Source organism: Coregonus lavaretus, assembly GCF_964263955.1.
Source record: "Coregonus lavaretus genome assembly, chromosome: 15".
Lineage (NCBI taxonomy): Eukaryota > Metazoa > Chordata > Actinopteri > Salmoniformes > Salmonidae > Coregonus > Coregonus lavaretus.
The window spans coordinates 39,662,480-39,683,412 of record NC_140002.1 but is presented as its reverse complement, the minus strand read 5'-3'; the positions used below and the strand labels follow the sequence as shown (position 1 = coordinate 39,683,412).

General features: G+C 40.1%; 1 protein-coding gene across 2 annotated transcripts; it reads left to right on the top strand.

Annotated features, from left to right (window-relative positions):
- Positions 1-2,522: 2,522 nt before the first annotated feature.
- On the top strand, positions 2,523-7,977 carry LOC311142173 (LRRN4 C-terminal-like protein). 2 transcript variants are annotated; one of them, XM_084177766.1, is made up of 3 exons: positions 2,523-2,809; positions 3,346-3,380; positions 4,853-6,321. In XM_084177766.1, the coding sequence occupies exon 3, from the start codon at positions 4,858-4,860 to the stop codon at positions 5,596-5,598; it is 741 nt and encodes a 246-aa protein (XP_084033892.1). In that variant the 5' UTR covers positions 2,523-2,809; positions 3,346-3,380; positions 4,853-4,857; the 3' UTR covers positions 5,599-6,321. The 2 variants fall into 2 exon arrangements, with proteins under 2 accessions (XP_084033892.1, XP_084033891.1); XM_084177765.1 differs by lacking the exon at positions 3,346-3,380 and having other exon boundaries at positions 2,553-2,809; positions 4,853-7,977.
- The last annotated feature ends 12,956 nt before the right edge of the window (positions 7,978-20,933 follow it).

Here is a 20,933-nt window from a genome sequence, read left to right as displayed (position 1 = left end):
CCCCTTTTGGCCTCAGAACAGCCTCAATTTGTTGGGCCGTGGACGCTACTCGAAAGCATTCCACAGGGATGCTGGCCCATGTTGACTCCAGTGCTTTCCACAGTTGTGTCAATTTGGCTGGATGTCCTTTGGGTGGTGGACCATTCTTGATACACAAGGGAAACTGTTGAGTGAGAAAAACCCAGCAGTGTTGCAGTTCTTGACACAAACCAGTGCGCCTGGCACCTACTACCATACCCTGTTCACCCTCTAAATGGCACACATACACAATCCATGTCTCAACTGTGTCCTTCATTAGTCTGTCTCCTCCCCTTCATCTACACTGAGTACGGTTACATGCACACAATAATGCAATTATTGTGGGTAGTCAGATTAATATAATAGTTTGATTAAAACATTTATATGCTTTGCAAGAATTTCCCTAATAATCCTGTTTACATGGACACATCTGAAATCAGGCTACCTGATGGCACTCTGATACATTCAGAAAATTGCAAATCAAAATAAACGTTCTACCAAAGCGACCATGTTATTTTTGGGAAGCATATTTGATTCTGAGTTCAGAGATATGAGTCTGTATTTGAAAACTACTTCTAAGAGGCATACATTTAGTTGTTCCGAACTCCCTTCACTCATGCTAAAGAGGGAGGCTCGCTCATGTCAAGGCTGAGGTGTATGTGGTGTGGGAGTCAGGCGCAGGACACCGAAGCTTAGTCCAACAAAGTTTACTTGTGAACCACAAGGCAAAGATACAAAGAACGGCCTCAAAACGACAGAGGCGAGCAATTACGCAACTATGCGTAAAACAACAAAACAGAGAAAAACCACGCAGCACTACGGACAGGCGAAAAACAACACACAACCTAACCAATACAACACAGGCAATTTATAGAACACGTAATCAGACACAAACGGACTCAGGTGTGACAGACAGACAAAAGCAATCACACATAGAAACATTCAACGGTGGCAGCTAGTACTCCGGGGACGACGAACGCCGAAGCCTGCCCGAACTAGGAGGAGGAGCAGCCTCGGCAGAATCCATGACAGCTCAGCTGGTGCTAGCACATGCGCAGATCAAATATACTGGTGGGACGCCGATTTACATGTCTTAATAATTCGAAAGATTGCTCAGAAAACCAGGTGTTTTAATCGACGTATGCTTACTTCAATTTGGACCTTACACTGATTAAGATAAGCAGAGTAAGGTGTTTACATGACTATTGCATAATCTGCCTACTGCCATAATCAGTTTAATATAGAATTATTACTGTACATGTAAACATATTCACTGATAGAGGTGGATTTAACAAGTGATATCAATAAGGGATCATAGCTTTCACCTGGATTCACCGGGTCAGTCTATGTCATGGAAAGAGCCGGTGTTCTTAATGTTTTGTACACTCAGTGTATATTAGAATATGTACCAGTGGAGGCCAGTGGGAGGAGCTATAGGAGGACGGGCTCATTGTAATGGCTGGAATGAAATGAATGGAACGGAGTCAAACATGTGGTTTGATATGTTTGATACTGTACCATGAATTTTCATTCCAGCCATTACAATGAGCCCGTCCTCCTATAGCTCCTCCCACCAGCCTCCACTGATATGTACTATGCATAAACACTCATGAAAAAAATTTGCATTGTACAAACCAAACATGATGAACAGGAATCACATTTACTCTAATGGGTGGCCAAAAACAATTAGCTAAAAGTCACGCTTCCAATAAGCCACACCTCCAATCTTCTGATAGGCTTTCACCTCTACAATATATTGTTAAATAGGTTTAAAATGTAACCCCTCCCATCACAGAAATATTCTGGTTTGAACTTTTACAAAGGGGTTCCTCTGAAACCCTTTTCAGAGGGGTTCCTCAAGGAACATTTTTGACCTGAAAAGGCTCCGCTGGTGTGGCAAGCCAAAAGGTTCTTAGTTAACATTTTGGTTTTGTGTTTTTTTATAGAGCAATGCCAAAATATAGAAGAAAACAATACACTCAACCTGATTTGCTATTCTATCTTATCCTTCTCTTGGTCCAGCTTGTGCAACTGTTTCAAATTGGTGCTTCCTTTTGAAAGTTAAGCTCAGCCTCTCTCTTCAGTGTAAATAAATAACAATTCTATTCTGTTGAGCTTTGATTCAGAGCAGCAGGTGGGCGAGTCCAGTCAAGTTATTTGGTGATCTGACCTCATTCAAACCCTGAACACTTGCCTCCTCTATGTTTGATGACAGCATGTGCATGTAGAGCATTCTTAACCAACCAGTGTGTGGGACAGTCATACAGCCAGTAAAGGGTGAGAAGGAGAGGTGAGCCATTGAGCGGAAGGGTTGGGAGGCACTGGCGCGTGTCTGAGGGTGAGAGATGTGTGTGAATCAGCCTGGGCAGCAGACAGAATCAGCCCCAACCATTCACTGTGCTCCTGCCCTGACAGGCAGAAAGAGCCTTATTAATGAACAGCACGTCAATGGAATGTAACAGGAGTTAATGTGGTTTGCAGCTGACTGTGCTGGTAGTTACCTCACATATAGGGGCAGCAAACTAGAGGCACACACACACACATTGCCAAACCACCATGGAAACGAGAGAGAGGTGGAGAGGGAAGAGAGGGATAATGATAGAGCAAACAGGGGGCAGAGAAAGCAGAGAAGGCTGGATGGGGGAGGGAGAAAAGAAGGAGGTGATTTTTTGGGGAGTTAGGAAGAATGTATAAAAGGAGAGAGAGGGGGAGAGAGTGAATGAACAGGAAGAGGGAGAAGAAACATTGGAGGCAAGATTTCGAAAGCTATAAAGGACGATCGAAAAATCAGGTAAACTGATATTTTTATAAATTTTAATCAATCTAAAATTATTGTCTAGTCCTTTTGTCTACAGCTTTTTTAAGTCTATTGACACACATCTAACTCTGTAACTACTGGCATACAGTTGTGTTGGGTTGGGTCGTCTCTCTCTCTCTCACTGTTACCTACGGTTGTTTGGTGTGTTCTGCTTGCTGTTAGATTAGTATGTTTATTAATCCATACTTGTTTATTTAGGGCATCTGTCAGGTAGATATATTTGTATAGAATCATGGGGAGATCGCACTGGCAACTCTGCTGTAAGTGGAAGCAGCTGACAGGGCTGTTCTGGGTGCTGGGTGTGTAAAGCCTGGCTCGAACCCAATGTGCAATAGTCTGCAATTCAGATTTATTCCTCAGTGCTTGATAATGTTCACAAATGTTAAATATAACTGTGCAGCTGTGTATGCAGAACTTTTGTATGGTCATATGATAAACATTAATCTAAAGGATCATGAATAACATAACATTTGATGTTACAATTTCTGCCTTTTTCCCCATTCATGTAGGCCGGTGATTTATTGTGGGATTGGGTCCGTTTTTTGTGAGTGTGTTTTTTTTATTTTACAAAGCCTTGGGTTTCAGATTAGCATATTGTTGTTTTAAATCCCAAATGATGGTGGTGCCAGTAACCACTTCTACACAGTACAGTCAACATTTAAGTCATTTAGCAGACAAGAACAATTAGAGTTAAGTGCCTTGCTCAAGGGCACATCGACAGATTTATTACCTAGCCGGCTCTGGGATTCGAACCAGCAGCCTTTTCGTAACTGGCCCAACTCTCTTAACCGCTAGGCTGCCTGCCGCACTGTGTCAACCACACTGGTCTGATTTATAAAAAGGGTTGAGGGAAATAAATGATAATGCACGATATCCCATGCAGCACGTGAAATCAAGCATTCTTCACAAATTTAAGAATAACACAATTTGAATATATACACTACCTTTCAAAAGTTTGGGGTCACTTAGAAATATCCTTGTTTTCAAAAGAAAAGCAATTTTTTTGTCCATTAAAATAACATCAAATTGATCAGAAATACAGTGTAGACATTGTTAATGTTGTAAATGGCTATTGTAGCTGGAAACGGCTGATTTTTTATGGAATATCTACATAGGCGTACAGAAGCCCATTATCAGCAACCATCAGTCCTGTCTTCCAATGGCACGTTGTGTTTGCTAATCCAAGTTTATCATTTTAAAAGGCTAATTGATCATTAGAAAACCCTTTTGCAATTATGTTAGCACAGCTGAAAACTGTTGTGCTGATTAAAGAAGCAATAAAACTGGCCTTCTTGAGACTAGTTGAGTATCTGTATTTGTCCTCTTGCTCAGTTGTCACCGGGGCCTCCCACTCCTCTTTCTATTCTGGTTAGAGCCAGTTTGCGCTGTTCTGTGAAGGGAGTAGTACACAGCGTTGTACGAGATCTTCAATTTCTTGGCAATTTCTTGCATGGAATAGCCTTCATTTCTCAGAACAAGAATAGACTGACGAGTTTCAGAAGAAAGTTATTTGTTTCTGGCCATTTTGAGCCTGTAATCGAACCCACAATTGCTGATGCTCCAGATACTCAACTAGTCTCAAGAAGGCCAGTTTTATTGCTTCTTTAATCAGCACAACAGTTTTCTAATTGCAAAAGGGTTTTCTAATGATCAATTAGCCTTTTAAATGATAAACTTGGATTAGCAAACACAACGTGCCATTGGAACACAGGACTGATGGTTGCTGATAATGGGCCTCTGAACGCCTATGTAGATATTCCATAAAAAATCAGCCGTTTCCAGCTACAATTGCCATTTACAACATTAACAATGTCTACACTGTATTTCTGATCAATTAGATGTTATTTTAATGGACAAAAAAATTGCTTTTCTTTTGGAAACAAGGACATTTCGAAGTGACCCCAAACTTATGAACGGTAGTGTACATACAGATGTATGTCTCCAACCAAATACCTTTCATAAGCAGATCATTTGTCAAACCCTCTCTAATGGAATGTTATTTTCTATCATCTTCAGATGCTATGTCCGCCAATAAGGATTGTCCACCTCCGCTCATAATCCTCTTACTGGCCCTTCTTAATGGCTCCTCCTCCTTTGCCGTACCTTCTGACGTCTCAGGGACCAACCACACAGCCACCCTGCCTCTGAGGCCACGCGGACACATGTACAACCAGTTGGAGTTCAGCGATTACTACGATGAGTTTACTGATCCACCCAGTCAACCCCCGCCTGCCCCCTCACAGGGCACCAATCCTCAGCCCTGTGACTATGACCCCTGTCGGGAGCTACAGCCTCCCTGTGCCCAGCTGGCAGCCTCCAGCGGCTGCCTGTGTCCAGGGGTGAGTGGGCCCCATGTGGCCCCAGAGGCTCCCTACCTGAAGAGACTGTCTATGGAGGATGCAGCAGTGGTGGTTCAGTGGTGTGCACCATTGTCTTTCGTGACCCATTACGAGGTGGTGGTGGGTGCGCTAGAGCCCTTGGTGTTTGGTGAAGACCAGAGAAGTGGTACTGTTAAGGAGGTGGGGCAGGGGGCAGAGGTGTGTGTGGTGGCGGTGAATAATGCAGGAGTCAGCAAGCGTCAGAGGGGGTCCTGTACGATGTACGAGCCCCCTGGGGACAGCAGTGTGGCCCTCAAAGCAGGGCTGATTGGAGGGGCCCTGGGGCTCCTGCTGCTCCTCTCACTGGCTTTCCTGCTCTGGAGGCACAGGGCTAGGAGAAAAGCAGATGCCAGGATCACCGAGGCCACAGATGAAACACTATGAGAGGACTGGGGGGAGGCTATGGTAGAGGCTGACTCAGGGGTGGCTATCCAGAGCCCTTATCCACAAAGCATCTCAGAATAGAAAATTGGTCGTAAGTGCTGAGAATAGAGACATTTCATTCCTACACTTATAGGTAAAAATAAAAACTATGCATGAAGGCTGTTTAGTCATAAGTGTCACACCAAGTTGACAGATATTTAGGACATCTCATGAGCTGTCCTAACCAGTTAATAGTTACAAGCAGATGTCTTGATAATAGAAAAATGCAGCGAGTCAGTGGTTCCTGTGCCACATGCAATTACTTTGGAGTTGTTAAAATAATGTTTTGATATTTCTATATGATCAAAACATAAATAATCTAGACCTACATGCAACAGTATCTGTTGCGCTTTTGACAATGATTTCACGAGGCCTATTTCACAAATACTTAGGCTAATAAATAAACACGTTTTTATTTCGATTATTTAATTACCTACATCGTGTTATTTCAAGTTATCCATTTGGAGAGCAACATCACCTTGTTCTACTAAGCTAACATACGGAATTGTTTTAAGATGGTCGTACCATGGATCATTTATTTGATTTAGAATTTTAGGACTCCTTTAGGTATAAAACAAATACATATATACAAATTATTTGATAAAATATTGAATTTGGCCTTTACTACTCTAGCCCATAGAAAGGCATTGAATAACACATTCATAAATGGCAAGAAAGACAGTCAAAAAATATATCAAAAGGAATAAGGTTTTGAAGTGTCTGTCCTATATCTAGGAGATATAAGAAAGCTCAGGAAATACACTACATGACCAGAAGTATGTGGACACCTGCTCGTCGAACATCTCATTCCAAAATCATGGCCATTAATATGGAGTTGGTCCCCCCTTTGCTGCTATAACAGCCTCCACTCTTCCGGGAAGGCTTTCCACTAGATGTTGGAACATTGCTGCAGGGATTTGCTTCCATTCAGCCACATGAGCATTAGTGAGGTCGGGCACTGATGTTGGGCGATTAAGCCTGGCTCGCAGTAGGCGTTCCAAATCATCCCAAAGGTGTTCGATGGGGTTGAGGTCAGGGCTCTGTGCAGGCCAGTCAAGTTCTTCCACACTGATCTCGACAAACCATTTCTGTATGGACCTCACTTTGTGCACGGAGGCATTGTCATGCTGAAACAGGAAAGGGCCTTCCCCAAACTGTAGCCACAAAGTTGGAAGCACAGAATCGTCTAGAATGTCATTGTATATTCTGTAGTGTTAAGATTTCCCTTCACTGGAACTAAGGGGTCTAGCCTGAACCATGAAAATGAACCCCAGACCATTATTCCTCCTCAACCAAACTTTACAGTTGGCACTATACATTCGGGCAGGTAGCGTTCTCCTGGCATCCACCAAACCCAGATTTGTCCGTCAGACAGCCAGATGGTGAAGCGTGATGATCCTTCCAGAGGCAGTTTGGAACTCGGTAGTGAATGTTGCAACCGAGGACAGACGATTTTTACGCGCTACGCGCTTCAGCACTCGGCGGTCCCGTTCTGTGAACTTGTGTGGCCTACCACTTCGCAGGTGAGCCATTGTTGCTCCTAGATGTTTCCACTTCACAATAACAACACTTACAGTTGGCAGAAATGTGACTAACTGATTTGTTGGAAAGGTGGCATCCTATGACGGTGCCACACTGAAAGTCACTGAGCTCTTCAGTTAGGCCATTCTACTTCCAATGTTTGTCTATGGAGATTGCATGGCTGTGTACTCAATTTTATACACCTCTCAGCAACGGGTGTGGCTGAAATAGCCGAATCCACTAATTTGAAGGGGTGTCCACATACTTTTGTATATATAGTGTATTTTAGTTTTTTTGTACACATATTTAACCCCTCGTTTTTTATTGGCACAAAACTACCTCCATACTTCCATTCATTTATATAGGTTACATGACACTTCTGGGGGTCATAGAGCGAAGCGGAGGACACCATCTTCTCCCCTTTCCACAGTGGAGTCATATTAGTTTGTAGCTTAAATGGTTCAGATGCTACAGACATAAGTTACCGACTTCAGACATGATGGTTTGGGATGTCCTGTGCAGCTTGTGGGGGTTGTAGGGTAAAATGGAGAACACAATGTTGTTCGTGAGAAGCTCATCTTTCCATTGAGATGTTAAATTAGTTAGTAAACCGTTCGGACACTACAGATGTTTTCGTGAGAAGACCGATTTTCAGGATGTCTCCTGGTCTGACAAACAGTGCTGTACACTACCGGTCAAAAGTTTTAGAACACTTACTCATTCAAGGGTTTTTCTTTATTTTTACTATTTTCTACATTGTAGAATAATAGCGAAGACATCAAAACTATGAAATAACACATATGGAATCATGTAGTAACCAAAAAAGTGTTAAACAAATCAAAATATATTTTATATTTGAGATTCTTCAAATAGCCATGCTTTGCCTTGGTGACAGCTTTGCACACTCTTGGCATTCTCTCAACCAGCTTCATGGGGTAGTCACCTGGAATGCATTTCAATTAACAGGTGTGCCTTCTTAAAAGTTAATTTGTGGAATTTATTTCCTTCTTAATGCGTTTAAGCCAATCAGTTGTGTTGTGACAAGATAGAAGATATACAGAAGATTGTCCTATTTGGTAAAAGACCAAGTCCATATTATGTCAAGAACAGCTCAAATAAGCAAAGAGAAATGACAGTCCATCATTACTGAAGACATTACCTCCTGTAGCTCAGTTGGTAGAGCATGGCACTTGCAACGCCAGGGTTGTGGGTTCGATTCCCAGGGGGGGCCAGTATGAAAAATGTTTGCACTCACTAAAACTGTAAGTCGCTCTGGATAAGAGCATCCGCTAAATGACTTAAATGTAATGAAGGTCAGTCAATACGGAACATTTCAAGAACTATGAACGTTTCTTCAAGTGCAGTCGCAAAAACCCATCAAGCGCTATGATGAAACTGGCTCTCATGAGGACTGCCAACGGAATGGAAGACCCAGAGATACCTCTGCTGCAGAGGATAAATTCATTACCAGCCTCAGAAATTGAAGCGCAAATAAATGCTTCACAGAGTTCCAGTAACAGACACATCTCAACATCAACTGTTCAGAGGAGACTGTGTGAATCAGGCCTTCATGGCTGCAAATAAAACACTACTAAAGGATACCAATAAGAAGAGACTTGCTTGGGCCAAGAAACATGAGCAATGGACATTAGACCGGTGGAGTCCAAATTTTTGATTTTTGGTTCCAACCGGCATGTCTTTCTGAGACGCGGTGTGGGTGAACGGATGATCTCCGCATGTGTGGTTCCCACCATAAAGCATGGAGGAGGAGGTGTTATGGTGTGGGGGTGCTTTGCTGGTGACACTGTCTGTGATTTATTTAGAATTCAAGGCACACTTAACCAGCATGGCTACCACAGCACAGCATTCTGCAGCGATATGCCATCCCATCTGGTTTTAGCTTAGTGGGACTATCATTTGTTTTCGAAACAGGACAATGACCCAACACACCTCCAGGCTATGTAAGGGCTCTTTTACCAAGAAGGAGAGTGATGGAGTGCTGCATCAGATGACCCGGCCTCCACAATCTCCCAACCTCAACCAAATTTAGATGGTTTGGGATGAGTCGGACGGCAGAGTGAAGGAAAAGCAGCCAACAAGTGCTCAGCATATGTGGGAAATCCTTCAAGGCTGTTGGAAAAGCATTCCAGGTGAAGCTGGTTGAGAGAAAGCCAAGAGTGTGCAAAGCTGTCATCAAGGCAAATGGTGGCTACTTTGAAGAATCTCAAAAAATGTGTTATTTCATAGTTGTGATGTCTTCACTATTATTATACAATGTAGAAAATAGTAAAAAATAAAGAAAAACCCTTGAATGAGTAGGTGTTCTAAAACTTTTGACCAGTAGTGTATATATTATTATTATTATTATTATTACTATTATTTATTTATTTATTTTTCATTGTTGGTCATAAAAGACTAAAAACAGATCCAAGTGATTTTAATTTTGGAAATATGTTCAAGAATTCCAAATATTAATCACAAAAATCACATAAAGGCTTCATAATTCTTAAAGGTCATGTTAACTGACTGCTACTATCTCACAGAACAAAACTTATAAGATCTCCTAAGCCTGTGTTAACCTCAGACCATATTTTCTGCATTTATTCCAAAACCCTATTCAGTCCCCATTCACTTTTATGGAGCGATGTAAGTGCCAACAGAAATTGTATTTGAATTTTATAATTTATAATTTGTGTTTGGATATTGAATTTGAATGTAATCTTTTTGAATTTGTAATGCATAAATTGAATCATTAAATTCCTAAATTGACCTTGTATTTCATTATTTGAAACTGAATTGAATTAATATTGCATTAAGTTTTAAAAATCTATTTAAATGTAATTCAATATTCAAATTCAATATTTTTATATTCAGTTTCAATATGGTAGATATCACATTCATTTTCTGTGTATCAAGTTTACAAACTATCATTTCAAGTTTACCGAAGTTTCATATATTACATTTCTCAAATGCATTCAGATTCAGTTTTCAAATTCAGTTTTCAAATTCAGTTTTCAAATTCAGTTTCTAAATTCAGTTTTTAAATTCAGTTTCTAAATTCAGATTCCAAACTGCTCTCAACAACATCTGGGTACTTTGACAGCAGGTAGCTTAGTGGTTAAGAGAGTTGTGCCAGTAACCGAAAAATCTGTCGATGTGCCCTTGAGCAAGGCACTTAACCCAATTGCTCCTGTAAGTCCCTCTGGATAAGAGCGTCTGCTAAATGACTAAAAATTTAATTAAAATAAAAAAATAAAAAATAAAGAACAATGATACATCTAACTCCCTTCCAGCCAATCGCAAAGTAAAACAGGCTACCACCTGACCTCATTAATGGCTGTTGCGTTGACTGTCTTTGCTGGCAGAATAAGCAAGAGACAGTAGTGATCACTGAGCAGTCATATTAACTAACTCTTCTAAGAAAGGAGTCGTCTTTTATATTACACCTGATCAAGCAGAATGTGGCGCAATGCCACTGTACCACCACTGTCAACGGTAAGTTTTAACCATCTGTCATACTTTGATCACTCGCGACGCTAATTAGTGGAATGCAGGATAGGGGGTAACGTTAGCTATAATGGGTAAAAAAAAATACGAAAAAAAGCTTGCGATCGCGTTGCTAATTCAGCTGCTTGTCAACTGAAATGTAAACTGTTGGGATAACTAAGATAAACTGTTACACATTATTTGATGTTTAATTTTATTTAATCAGAGCAACCAAAACAGGCTTCTTAGACAGATTCAGGTTGGATATTCGACGGATATCTGCCTGTAGTTTTCCTTACATCCACCAATAGCAGTTAGGGACATTTCAATAGCTCTTTAACCATTACTCCTAAAACTTTCAAAACTGGTTCTAGCTAACCTGATAGCAGAGACACATTGCACACACTTTTTTTTTGTAGATTTACATCTCGCACTATTTTAAATTATTTATTTAAATTTTTGAAATTCAATAACGCCTCAGTCATATGACCTACAACCCTCAAACTACTTTCAGAATATCCACCGAGTAGCCTTATATGTAGTAGAATGTCAATTTTCATCCCATTTTCATCTCATGCGATTTTACATTAATTTTCAATGTTTCTAATTTCAATAGCTTTCTGGTCATGTGACCTACAACCCTCAAACTGCTGTCAGAATATCCACTGACTAGCCTTATATATTGCACACCCTTTTGTTAGTCCATTTTCATCTCAGGTAATTTTACATTAATTTTTCAAATTCTTCAATTTCAATACTTCCTTGGTCATGTGATCTACAACCCCCAAACTACTTTCAGAACATCCACTCACTAGCCTTATATATTGCACAGCCTTTTGTTTGTCCATTTTCATCTCATGCGATTTTACATGAATTTTTCTGTTTTTTTATTGTTTCAAATTTCAATAGCTCTCTGGTCATGTGACCTACAATGCTCAAACTGCTGTCAGAATATCCACTGACAAGCCTTATATATTGCACACCATTTTGTTCATTCATTTTAATCTCATCCGATTTTACGTGAATTTTTCAAACATTAAAATTTCAATAGCTTCTAGGTCGTGACCTACTGACCTCAAACAAACTTCAGAATGTCCACAGACTAGCCTTATAAATTGCACACTCTTGTTTGTGTACTGTAATCTCACGCGGTGTTACATACACTACCTTTCAAAAGTTTGGGGTCACTTAGAAATGTTATTGTTTTCGAAAGAAAAGCAATTTTTTAGTCCATAAAAATTATATAAAATTGATCAGAAATACAGTGTAGACATTGTTAATGTTGTAAATGGCTATTGTAGCTGGAAACGGCTGATTTTTAATGGAATATCTACATAGGCGTACAGAGGCCCATTTTCAGCAACCATCAGTCCTGTACAGAGAAATAGCATTGTATTTGGTCAAACACCATTTTTTCCAACAGTTTGCTAAGAGCTGGCAGCAAGCTTATAGGTCTGCTGTTTGAACCAGTAAAGGCCGCTTTACCATTCTTGGGTAGCGGAATTACTTTGGCTTCCCTCCAGGTCTGAGGACAAAGACTTTCCTCTAGGCTCAGATAAAGATATGACAGATAGGAGTGGCTATAGAGTCAGCTACCATCCTCAGTAGCTTTCCATCTAAGTTGTCAATGCCAGGAGGTTTGTTATTATTGATCGATAAGAATAATTTTTCCACCTCTCCCACACTAACTTTACAAAATTCAAACTTGCAATGCTTTTCTTTCATTATTTGTTTTTTTATTCATGAATACGATGGCTCACTGTTCATTGTTGGCATTTCCTGCCTAAGTTTGCCCACTTTGCCAGTGAAGCAATCATTAAAATAATTGGCAACATCAAATGGTTTTGTGATGAATAAGCCATCTGATTCAATGAAAGATGGAGTTAAATTTGTCTTTCTGCCCATAATTTCATTTAAAGTACTCCAAAGCTCCTTATTAATCACATCAGACCAACACATATATTTTACATCAATCACATTTCAGTCACAGCAAAATCTTTTGTATGATCTCTTATACACTATTTTAGGCCTGGATATAGCCACTGTGATCACTGCATCCAATGGGTACTGATACAACTTTAGAACAAAGTTCTACAGTATTAGTGAAAATGTGATTGATACATGTGGATGATCTTGTTCCTGTAGTGTTTGTTAACGCCCTGGTAGGTTGATTAATAACCTGAACCAGATTACAGGCACTGGTTACAGTAAGAAGCTTCCTCTTGAGCGGACAGCTTGATGAAAACCAGTCAATATTCAGGTCCCCAAGAAAGTAGACCTCTCTGTTTACATCACATACACTATCAAGCATTTCACACATATTATTTAGATACTGACTGTTCGCACTTGGTGGCCTATAGCAACACCCCAAAAGAAAAGGCTTTAGATGTGGCAAGTGAACCTGCAACCACAACACTTCAATAACACTTGACATAAGATCTTCTCTAAGTATTACAGGGATATGGCTTTGAATATATACAGCAACACCTCCCCCATAAGCATTTCTGTCTCTTCTATAGATGTTATATTCTTGTATTGCTACTGCTGTATCATCAAATGAATTATCTAAGTGAGTCTCAGAAATGGCTAATATATGAATGTTATCTTATGTTAGCAAGTTATTGATTGCATGAACCTTATTTCTAAGGCTACATAAATTAATATGGGCTATTTTCAGCCCTTTTCCTAGGTAGCTTATCAGAGATAGACATAATATGGAAAAGAGCAAACAAAGCAAGAAAAAATATTTAATTAATCAATTGGTGTGAGTGTGTGCTGCGGGGTTGAAGCTATGAACCCATAGGCTTGGCTCTCTCTTCCCTTCCAGGCTTCTGGGAGGGAGGGTGGACAATGAGCCTGTCATAGTGGATGTAAGCAATGTCCCCACGCGCTCTGGCAGCTTTCATGGCTGGGATAAGTTCTTTCCTCTTCTGGCGCACAGCTTCAGGATAGTCCTCGTTGAGAAAGATATACGTTCCTCTCAAATTTGTTGATCTTTCCAGAACAGCTGCCTTGTCCTTGGTGGCCAGATAATCAATGAATTAAAATGGAATATTGACAAATTAAACAGAAATTGTAGACCTTTAATCTTTTACGTCATTTAGCAGACGCTCTTATCCAGAGCGACTTACAGTTAGTGAGTGCATACATTTTTATACTGGCCCCCCGTGGGAAACGAACCCACAACCCTGGCGTTGCAAGCACCATGCTCTACCAACTGAGCTACAGGGGACTTTTCAACATGTCAACAGACACATTACTTCAAATAAGTACAAAACATTTCACATTGTAACTTTCTCTTTATCCCTGGTTGATGTACATTTCAGAGCCTCTTCAGTGTGGATGGGGTATAGCATACATTTTCAACAACAAAGACAGTACTTCCAGTTTGTGTTCTTCACTCTGTTGAACTCTTTTGTACTCATCCCTAGGCACAGCACATGGAACCACCGTTGGCATGCAAAACATTCAATCTAAACAGAAGAAAGCGTAACACGTTTTAAATAATATCAAATATCAATGCAGTATGACGAATTAGCCATCTATTGTGTTATATCATACATTGTCTTACATGCCGTCACTGTTGTCAAAAGATTATAAACATGTTAAATAAAGTTACTAACCCAGTCAGTTTTTGGGCCACATCCAGGTTCTTTATCAGTGGCACACATGAAGCAGTTGTTGGCTTTGTTGAACTCTGAAATCATAGGCATGAACTGAACATATGGTTGTCCCCCACAACTACATAAAAATAAAGAATTGACATTTACTTTGAATGAAATGTCATTACATACCAGACATTTTTAGTATATCCTCAGCCATTTATTTTCACAGTTGCTCCATGTGTTTTTGTGAAGGTTCTATATCCATTTGGGAGGGGATGTTGGGAAAGTTCTGTGCAACTTCCTTGGCCATCTACACCAAAAACTAAAATAGAGTTTTTGACCTAATTGTCACATAACAGCTAACCATTCATTATTGAAAATATAACCATCAAACCTGTATTACAAAGACCCCACAGCTGAAGGTGTCCTGCTGCATGGTGGGAGTTATTTCCCCTCCTTTCCACTTTATGTCCACCCAGTAGTCTTTTCCATGCCAGGATCTTCTCATTTTGAAGTATTCTCTTTTTTATGTAAACATAATGGAATTCTGATTAGTTATAGGCAAATGAATACACAGGCCAAAACTGTATGCTGTTTTCCTTATCAGCATAATTTAGTAGAGGTAATTTCCTTTATGCCCCATTCTACACACAGCCTAAATTATAGGCACTGAACCATTTAAATGTTTAGTCATTTAGCAGACGCTCTTATCCAGAGCGACTTACAGTTAGTGAGTGCACACATTATTTTATTTATTTATTCATACTGGCCCCCCGTGGGAATCGAACCCACAACCCTGGCGTTGCAAACACCATGCTCTACCAACTGAGCTACATCCCTGAATTTACAGGGTAATAATAAAAGTAGCATATAGGATCCAACCCTATCACAGAGTGAATAAATGTAGAGCGTTTGTAGACTTTAAGAAAAAAATATTAAGTGACAATTTCATCAGAACGTGTTTAAAGAAAGTCATTTCACAAAGATCACAGATGACAGTGCCCACCAAGTCTATGACAATAGATAATTAATTGTAAGCACCAATTTAAAGTGTGTTTTGTCAAAATAAGATCTGAACATAATACTTATATTTGTCATAGCAATTTATGATATATGCAGTTGATGAATATTCCATGTACCAACACTACATGTAGGATGGACATAAGACATTCCCACATACAGTATGGACATACAAAGAGGCTCTTTTCAGCTACGTTTTTACCACTCAAAATCCAGAACGGATATGACAATGGGGCCAGCACAGGACCTAATAAACCTTTACAACAATCTACTTTTTGATCTTCTTGACTTCTTATCTGGTAAACTGCTACTGTGTGTCAAGAAAGGAGCCCCAATTAGGGGTTAGTGTACTCCAGTAAAAAAGGGCTGGTTTAGATTAGAAACTATTGCCCAGGGTCCCCGTTCATAGGGGCATGAGAGACTAGTCAGTAGTCGAATTGAGTTGGCACTTTATTGGTCCAAACACACACAAACCCACAAGGTTGAGGTCACTCATGGACAGTAATTAGTGAACTATGTTTTTTCCCCCGCATTGACGCATTGTGTCTTCTAACTGTCCAAGAATAAGATCCAAAGTGTTAGGAAATATTTTCTCCCATAAATACAATGGAGGATGTCTTTCCTCATACCTCTGGCACTTTAGTCAGACTGCCAGACTGTGTCAAAACGTTATAATGGGGCGACAACGGAGTTCCCATTGACCAAGCACCACGGAGACCAATCAGGAGAGAATACAGACAGGTCAAGGGTGTCAACTGAATGTCAAGGGGTGTGTCTGCCCTTTGGATTACTCTCTTCTTACAGAGAACCCCTGTGGTTCAAGTCAAGAGCTACCCTCCCCCTTTCTGTCTGCTCTGCGCGTGTCTGAAAGTGACAGAGCCAGCAACCAAGAGAGTTTTTCACAGTATGTCATAAAATTATTACACTTATGAATGTATGTACAATGTTAAAATGTATTAGATCCAGTACAATGGAATAACTAACACCTGAATTTGAATGCAGCGTATTCCGATTCCTCCTTCTCTTTCTGTCCAACAGGGTCAACCAAAAACACTTGGCCTGATGGTTCATGCAGATACTGGGGAAGCAATATAGAAATGTACTGATCCCTTAAATTATTTTACTATTAAATCACACATATCACAAGTTCACAACCCTAATACCGCTTACCAAAAATTTACCTAAATCAATTTTGGAAAAAGGATTTTACTGACAATGAACTTGCAGCGGTTCTGGTCCACATTCAAGAAACTCATGACAGCAGTGTAGTTACCAAAGTTCACCTGAAATAAATAATTTCACATGCTTGCCACTAAGCCGAACATTTTTATCAATAGCTAATCCTTTAAAACTCCACTAACAGATTTGATTAGTACCTTGGGCAGGCTTTGCATGCGCACTAAACTTCTTTCTCCATTTAGAATGACTTGGGCTGAGTAGTGATTTAGGATATAAATCTTTGTCCCGTGACTGCAGCTTTTTGTGGTTGTTTGAAACCATTCGATTGTCTGTATAAGGAGAGAAAGTAAAACCACAAATGCTTTGAATGTGAAGAACATTATACAAATAATTAAGCATAAACTAAAATACATAGACATTTCAGAGAATATTGGTTAGTTAGAAGGATTGTCTATCGATATTTAAAACAAACGTAATTACATTTGCCTTCGTTTTTATTTTTCTAATATATTCTGGCTACATGCAATTTAATGGGTCATTGTCACATATATATGCCTTGTTAGGGAGATTAAGTATCATACATAAGGTGTTATGTAGTCAAAAAAGTGTGTTGTTGCTGACAATACTGTGTTTACGTGATGACACATCTTCACCTTTTACTTTGAAGTGACCGAATTAGAGCCATAAGTATTAAAGTGTATGTCATCAGAAACATTCAACTCCAATTCCAGTTAACTACATAATGATATTACATGTCCTTAGACTTGGTTAGGTGCACATCTAATGTACTTCTATGTTCATCCTTCATACTGATTGAAATTTATTTTTCCACGATATGTTTAGAATTGGGATTGAAAAAATGCTTATTGTCATGTTATGAATAGTATTTATTACCTCACCCACAAGCCATTTGTGGGGTTGCAGAGTTTTAAACTCTGAATGAGGGAGAAGGAAACAGGACTATTTGTCTGTAGACCTCACAACAGCAACCACCACCTTGCAATTCTTTCTTCACCACAAAGCTGTGACCTGCAATACGCAAATGAAACACATTTAGAAGAGTTATTGTTCGCTTAACAATGAACTGAAAACAATCTATCACAATCCTTGTGGTGTGCCTTCCCTACTGGTTTCTTTTTACCCTTCTTCTTTGGCTCAGGTAATTGTCTGGGAGGCTGGAAATACTTTGACCTGGAATTGTCAGGTGAGTCTTTTCTTTGTCTCTTGGCCCACTGCTCCTCTTCCTGGTCCAACGACTTCTTGCGGTCGGGGGATTTAGTGAACAGTGATTCTGGCAGATCATCTTTTATTATGTGCTCCCTAAACCATCCTTGGAGGGAGGTATGTTCAAAATGAATTCAGCTGGACGGAGGAATTTCTTCTTTTGCTAAATGGAATGCTTCAGGGTCCAGAACCACTGTTCCACATAGCAGTTGGTGTCCTGTGATTTCACTGATTGCAATATCTTGTAAGGTCACCCAGCAGTATCCCACCCCATAGGGGGAAAATGGCCATGTAAGTGTCCATTAGAACATTGATTATCCCAGGGCAGAAAAACGTATTTTCAGGCCTTGTCTGTGTCTCCTCCAGAACTCTACGAATGTTTAAGAACTGACATGAATTCACGTGTGAAGCGAGATTGTCCACATATTGTTTTGTTTTTTGCTGATATTGCACTTTCTTCATAACTGTCATCTCTCATCACATCCTCCACTTTCACCTTTTCTGACTTCATAATACTCTCATCTAAATGCTTTTGTGATTCATCCACAAGATTACTTTTATGTTGTGATTTGAAAAGCACACACGTGTCTAAAGACATCGAGTGCCTTGAAGAAAGAGGTGTTGTTGAGCAACAAGGCAAAGCAAAAAGTTGCATACTCTTTGAGCCCATTGTCATTTGTTTTCTTCCCAAATCCCTGGGCGACAGCCTTAAGGATGTGGGCAGAGCACAGATGGAGCACTGTGAAGTCTTCGCAATCGTATTTTTCCTCCAAGGAAACTATGCTGTGGGCTCTGTTTAGATAAGAAGTGATGCTCTTTTTGTTAAATGAGTGCAATACACTTCCAATCAGCGCCCAGCAGAAATCAGCCTCCACCTGTCTCACCTTGCAGCTTGTCATTTGTGAGACCTTCCGTACTGTCGCCATTAACCAAAAGGTTATTGTTGGGATGGAGTGCTGAACACTAACCATCTCGGATACGGGGAAGGGTGGTTTATCCTTGCCCATTCCGGGCAGAACCAGAGCATAGTACAGAACTCTTTTACTTTGATTGCTAATCTTAGACACAACCCCACCAGTGGCATCAAGCTGAAGAGTCACTGGACTGTGCTTTCTCAGATGTTCAACAAGGATCTTCAAACCCTCTTCTGTGTACAAGTGAATGCCAAACGGCTCGACTTGGAGGTGCTGCATGTATCCAGATGTAGTAGCTGAAGTTGTGGCACACTCCTTCAAAACCTTTTGTGCAAGCATGAGCTCTAGCATCATGTCATGGTGCAGCCTTGTGCTCTTTCTGATTTCAGCCCCAATCACTTTGAGATTATCTTTTGAAATGCTTCTTGTAATGTTGCCTGCCAAAATCTCCTCTGTACGTGTGTTTTTTAACTGTCTGTAGTGGAAGATGCTGACACCTTTTTGTACTGCCTTTGCTACTGCACTTCTGCGATTATATTATACAGGCCTACATCTTCTCTCACTTCATTGGTGTGTAACCTCACCAAATCTGAAGACCATGATATTGACATATTTGCTAGGCCTATTTTGTCGTCTAAACATGTATTTCGCTTTACACGACTGAAAGGTGAAGGTGGCCGAGGCACAGAAGTAAGGTGAGGCTTTTTTCCGGCTGTGACTAGCTTTGATATGTTGGTATTTGAATGCCAAGGTGCAGCATGGATTGACCTTATTACATTCAGAATAAAGCACATCTGTCCATGGCTGTTGTAGATTTGAGGTACCTGGTAAGGGCTTTATTTTTCTTCCACCTGTCCTTCTTAATAGAAATGGAAAATGACTTTGCCCCTGGTCTGGTCATTATTTTCGCATCACTCACTTGTTCTGTTCCTCTGTCTCTGAAGTAGTCTTTGTCACTTTGTGCTTGTATGTCATCTTTCCTGTCCTCTAGAGTCTCTGCCTCACCTTCTGTCCCTCTGTCTCCGGAGTACTCTTTGTCACTTTGTGCTTGTATGTCATCTTTCCTGTCCTCTAGAGTTTCTGCCTCACTTTCTGTCCCTCTGTCTCTAGAGTAATCATCTAGTTGGTGTTGACATGCTCTGTTTGTAATGTGTTGTTAACTCGATCATTTTGTTGTTGTTGTATGTTTTCTGTAATGACATTAAAAGTTAATTAATCACTATATCGATACCTTTTACGTCACTCAGAAATACAAAAAGCTATCAAAATGTAAGTTGATTACTGCACAGGAAAAAATCTGTAGTATCAACGTGTAGTTGTGGTGTGAATGTCATACATGTTGGTGTTACACAAAAGATGTTGGAATTTATTTTTCCACTCAGAAATAGTAGGCCATGCATCAAATAACTATTTTCATCAGAAAACGTAAACCTCAAATGCACTGCTGCATTTAGTAAGTTGTTTGCAGGTGGTTTGTTGTGAATGCACTCAAATTTCAAGTCAATGAGGAAGCGAGGCAGCCCATTGTCATTAGCAGGTTATGTAAACTGCATGCTACTACAAACTATGTTTGTCTGTATATAAGCAATGCACTGGGACCAATGGATTTCACTCATTGCCAGATGTGTGACCCAACACGTTTGGCCCCGTGTGGGTAGCCCTTATCAGCCTCAAGTAGTTATGGCCCACAGTCATATATTAAACAGTAGATGGGCTGATGTCATAGGCCAACTGAACAGTTTATTTACTCTTTTAGAGGCCACCCTCAGGCAAATTAGTCCAGTACATCTGGACCAGAACCAGGTTATTCTCCAGTGCTGTGACCCTCCTCAAAAAACAAGTCCAGAAAATAGTGATGACTCAACTATCACTACAACAGCATCCCCCTCTACTGTCCATATCCCACAGCTGACTTACCATTTACCATTGCACTGAGCTGTAGTATTTCTTTATTAACATTCATACAGCTGTGAAAGTGTTTTTATCGCTGCCAACAAGATTTTTATGTTGCAAAGTCAAATTAAACAGAACTAGTTAGTAGTATACGTTTATGTACCAGGGAAAACAAGGCTTTTCGACTTGAAATGACTTACCAGAGTCACACAAAAAGCTTAGTCTTTTGATAATTCAACATAGTAAGGACACAAACGCTTTTAGACCTACAAGCTACATTAAAGCTTCAGACTATATCGTTTCTGTGGGCCATTTGACAGATAGTTGTTTACATTAACATGGAAAAGCACGGTCTCCAGTCCGACTGGGTAAAAGCATCTGGTTCAAGTATATTGTTAATGAATATTCATAATAGAAGAACCTGTGTTGCTTAGTTCGTTGACTATAAACATTG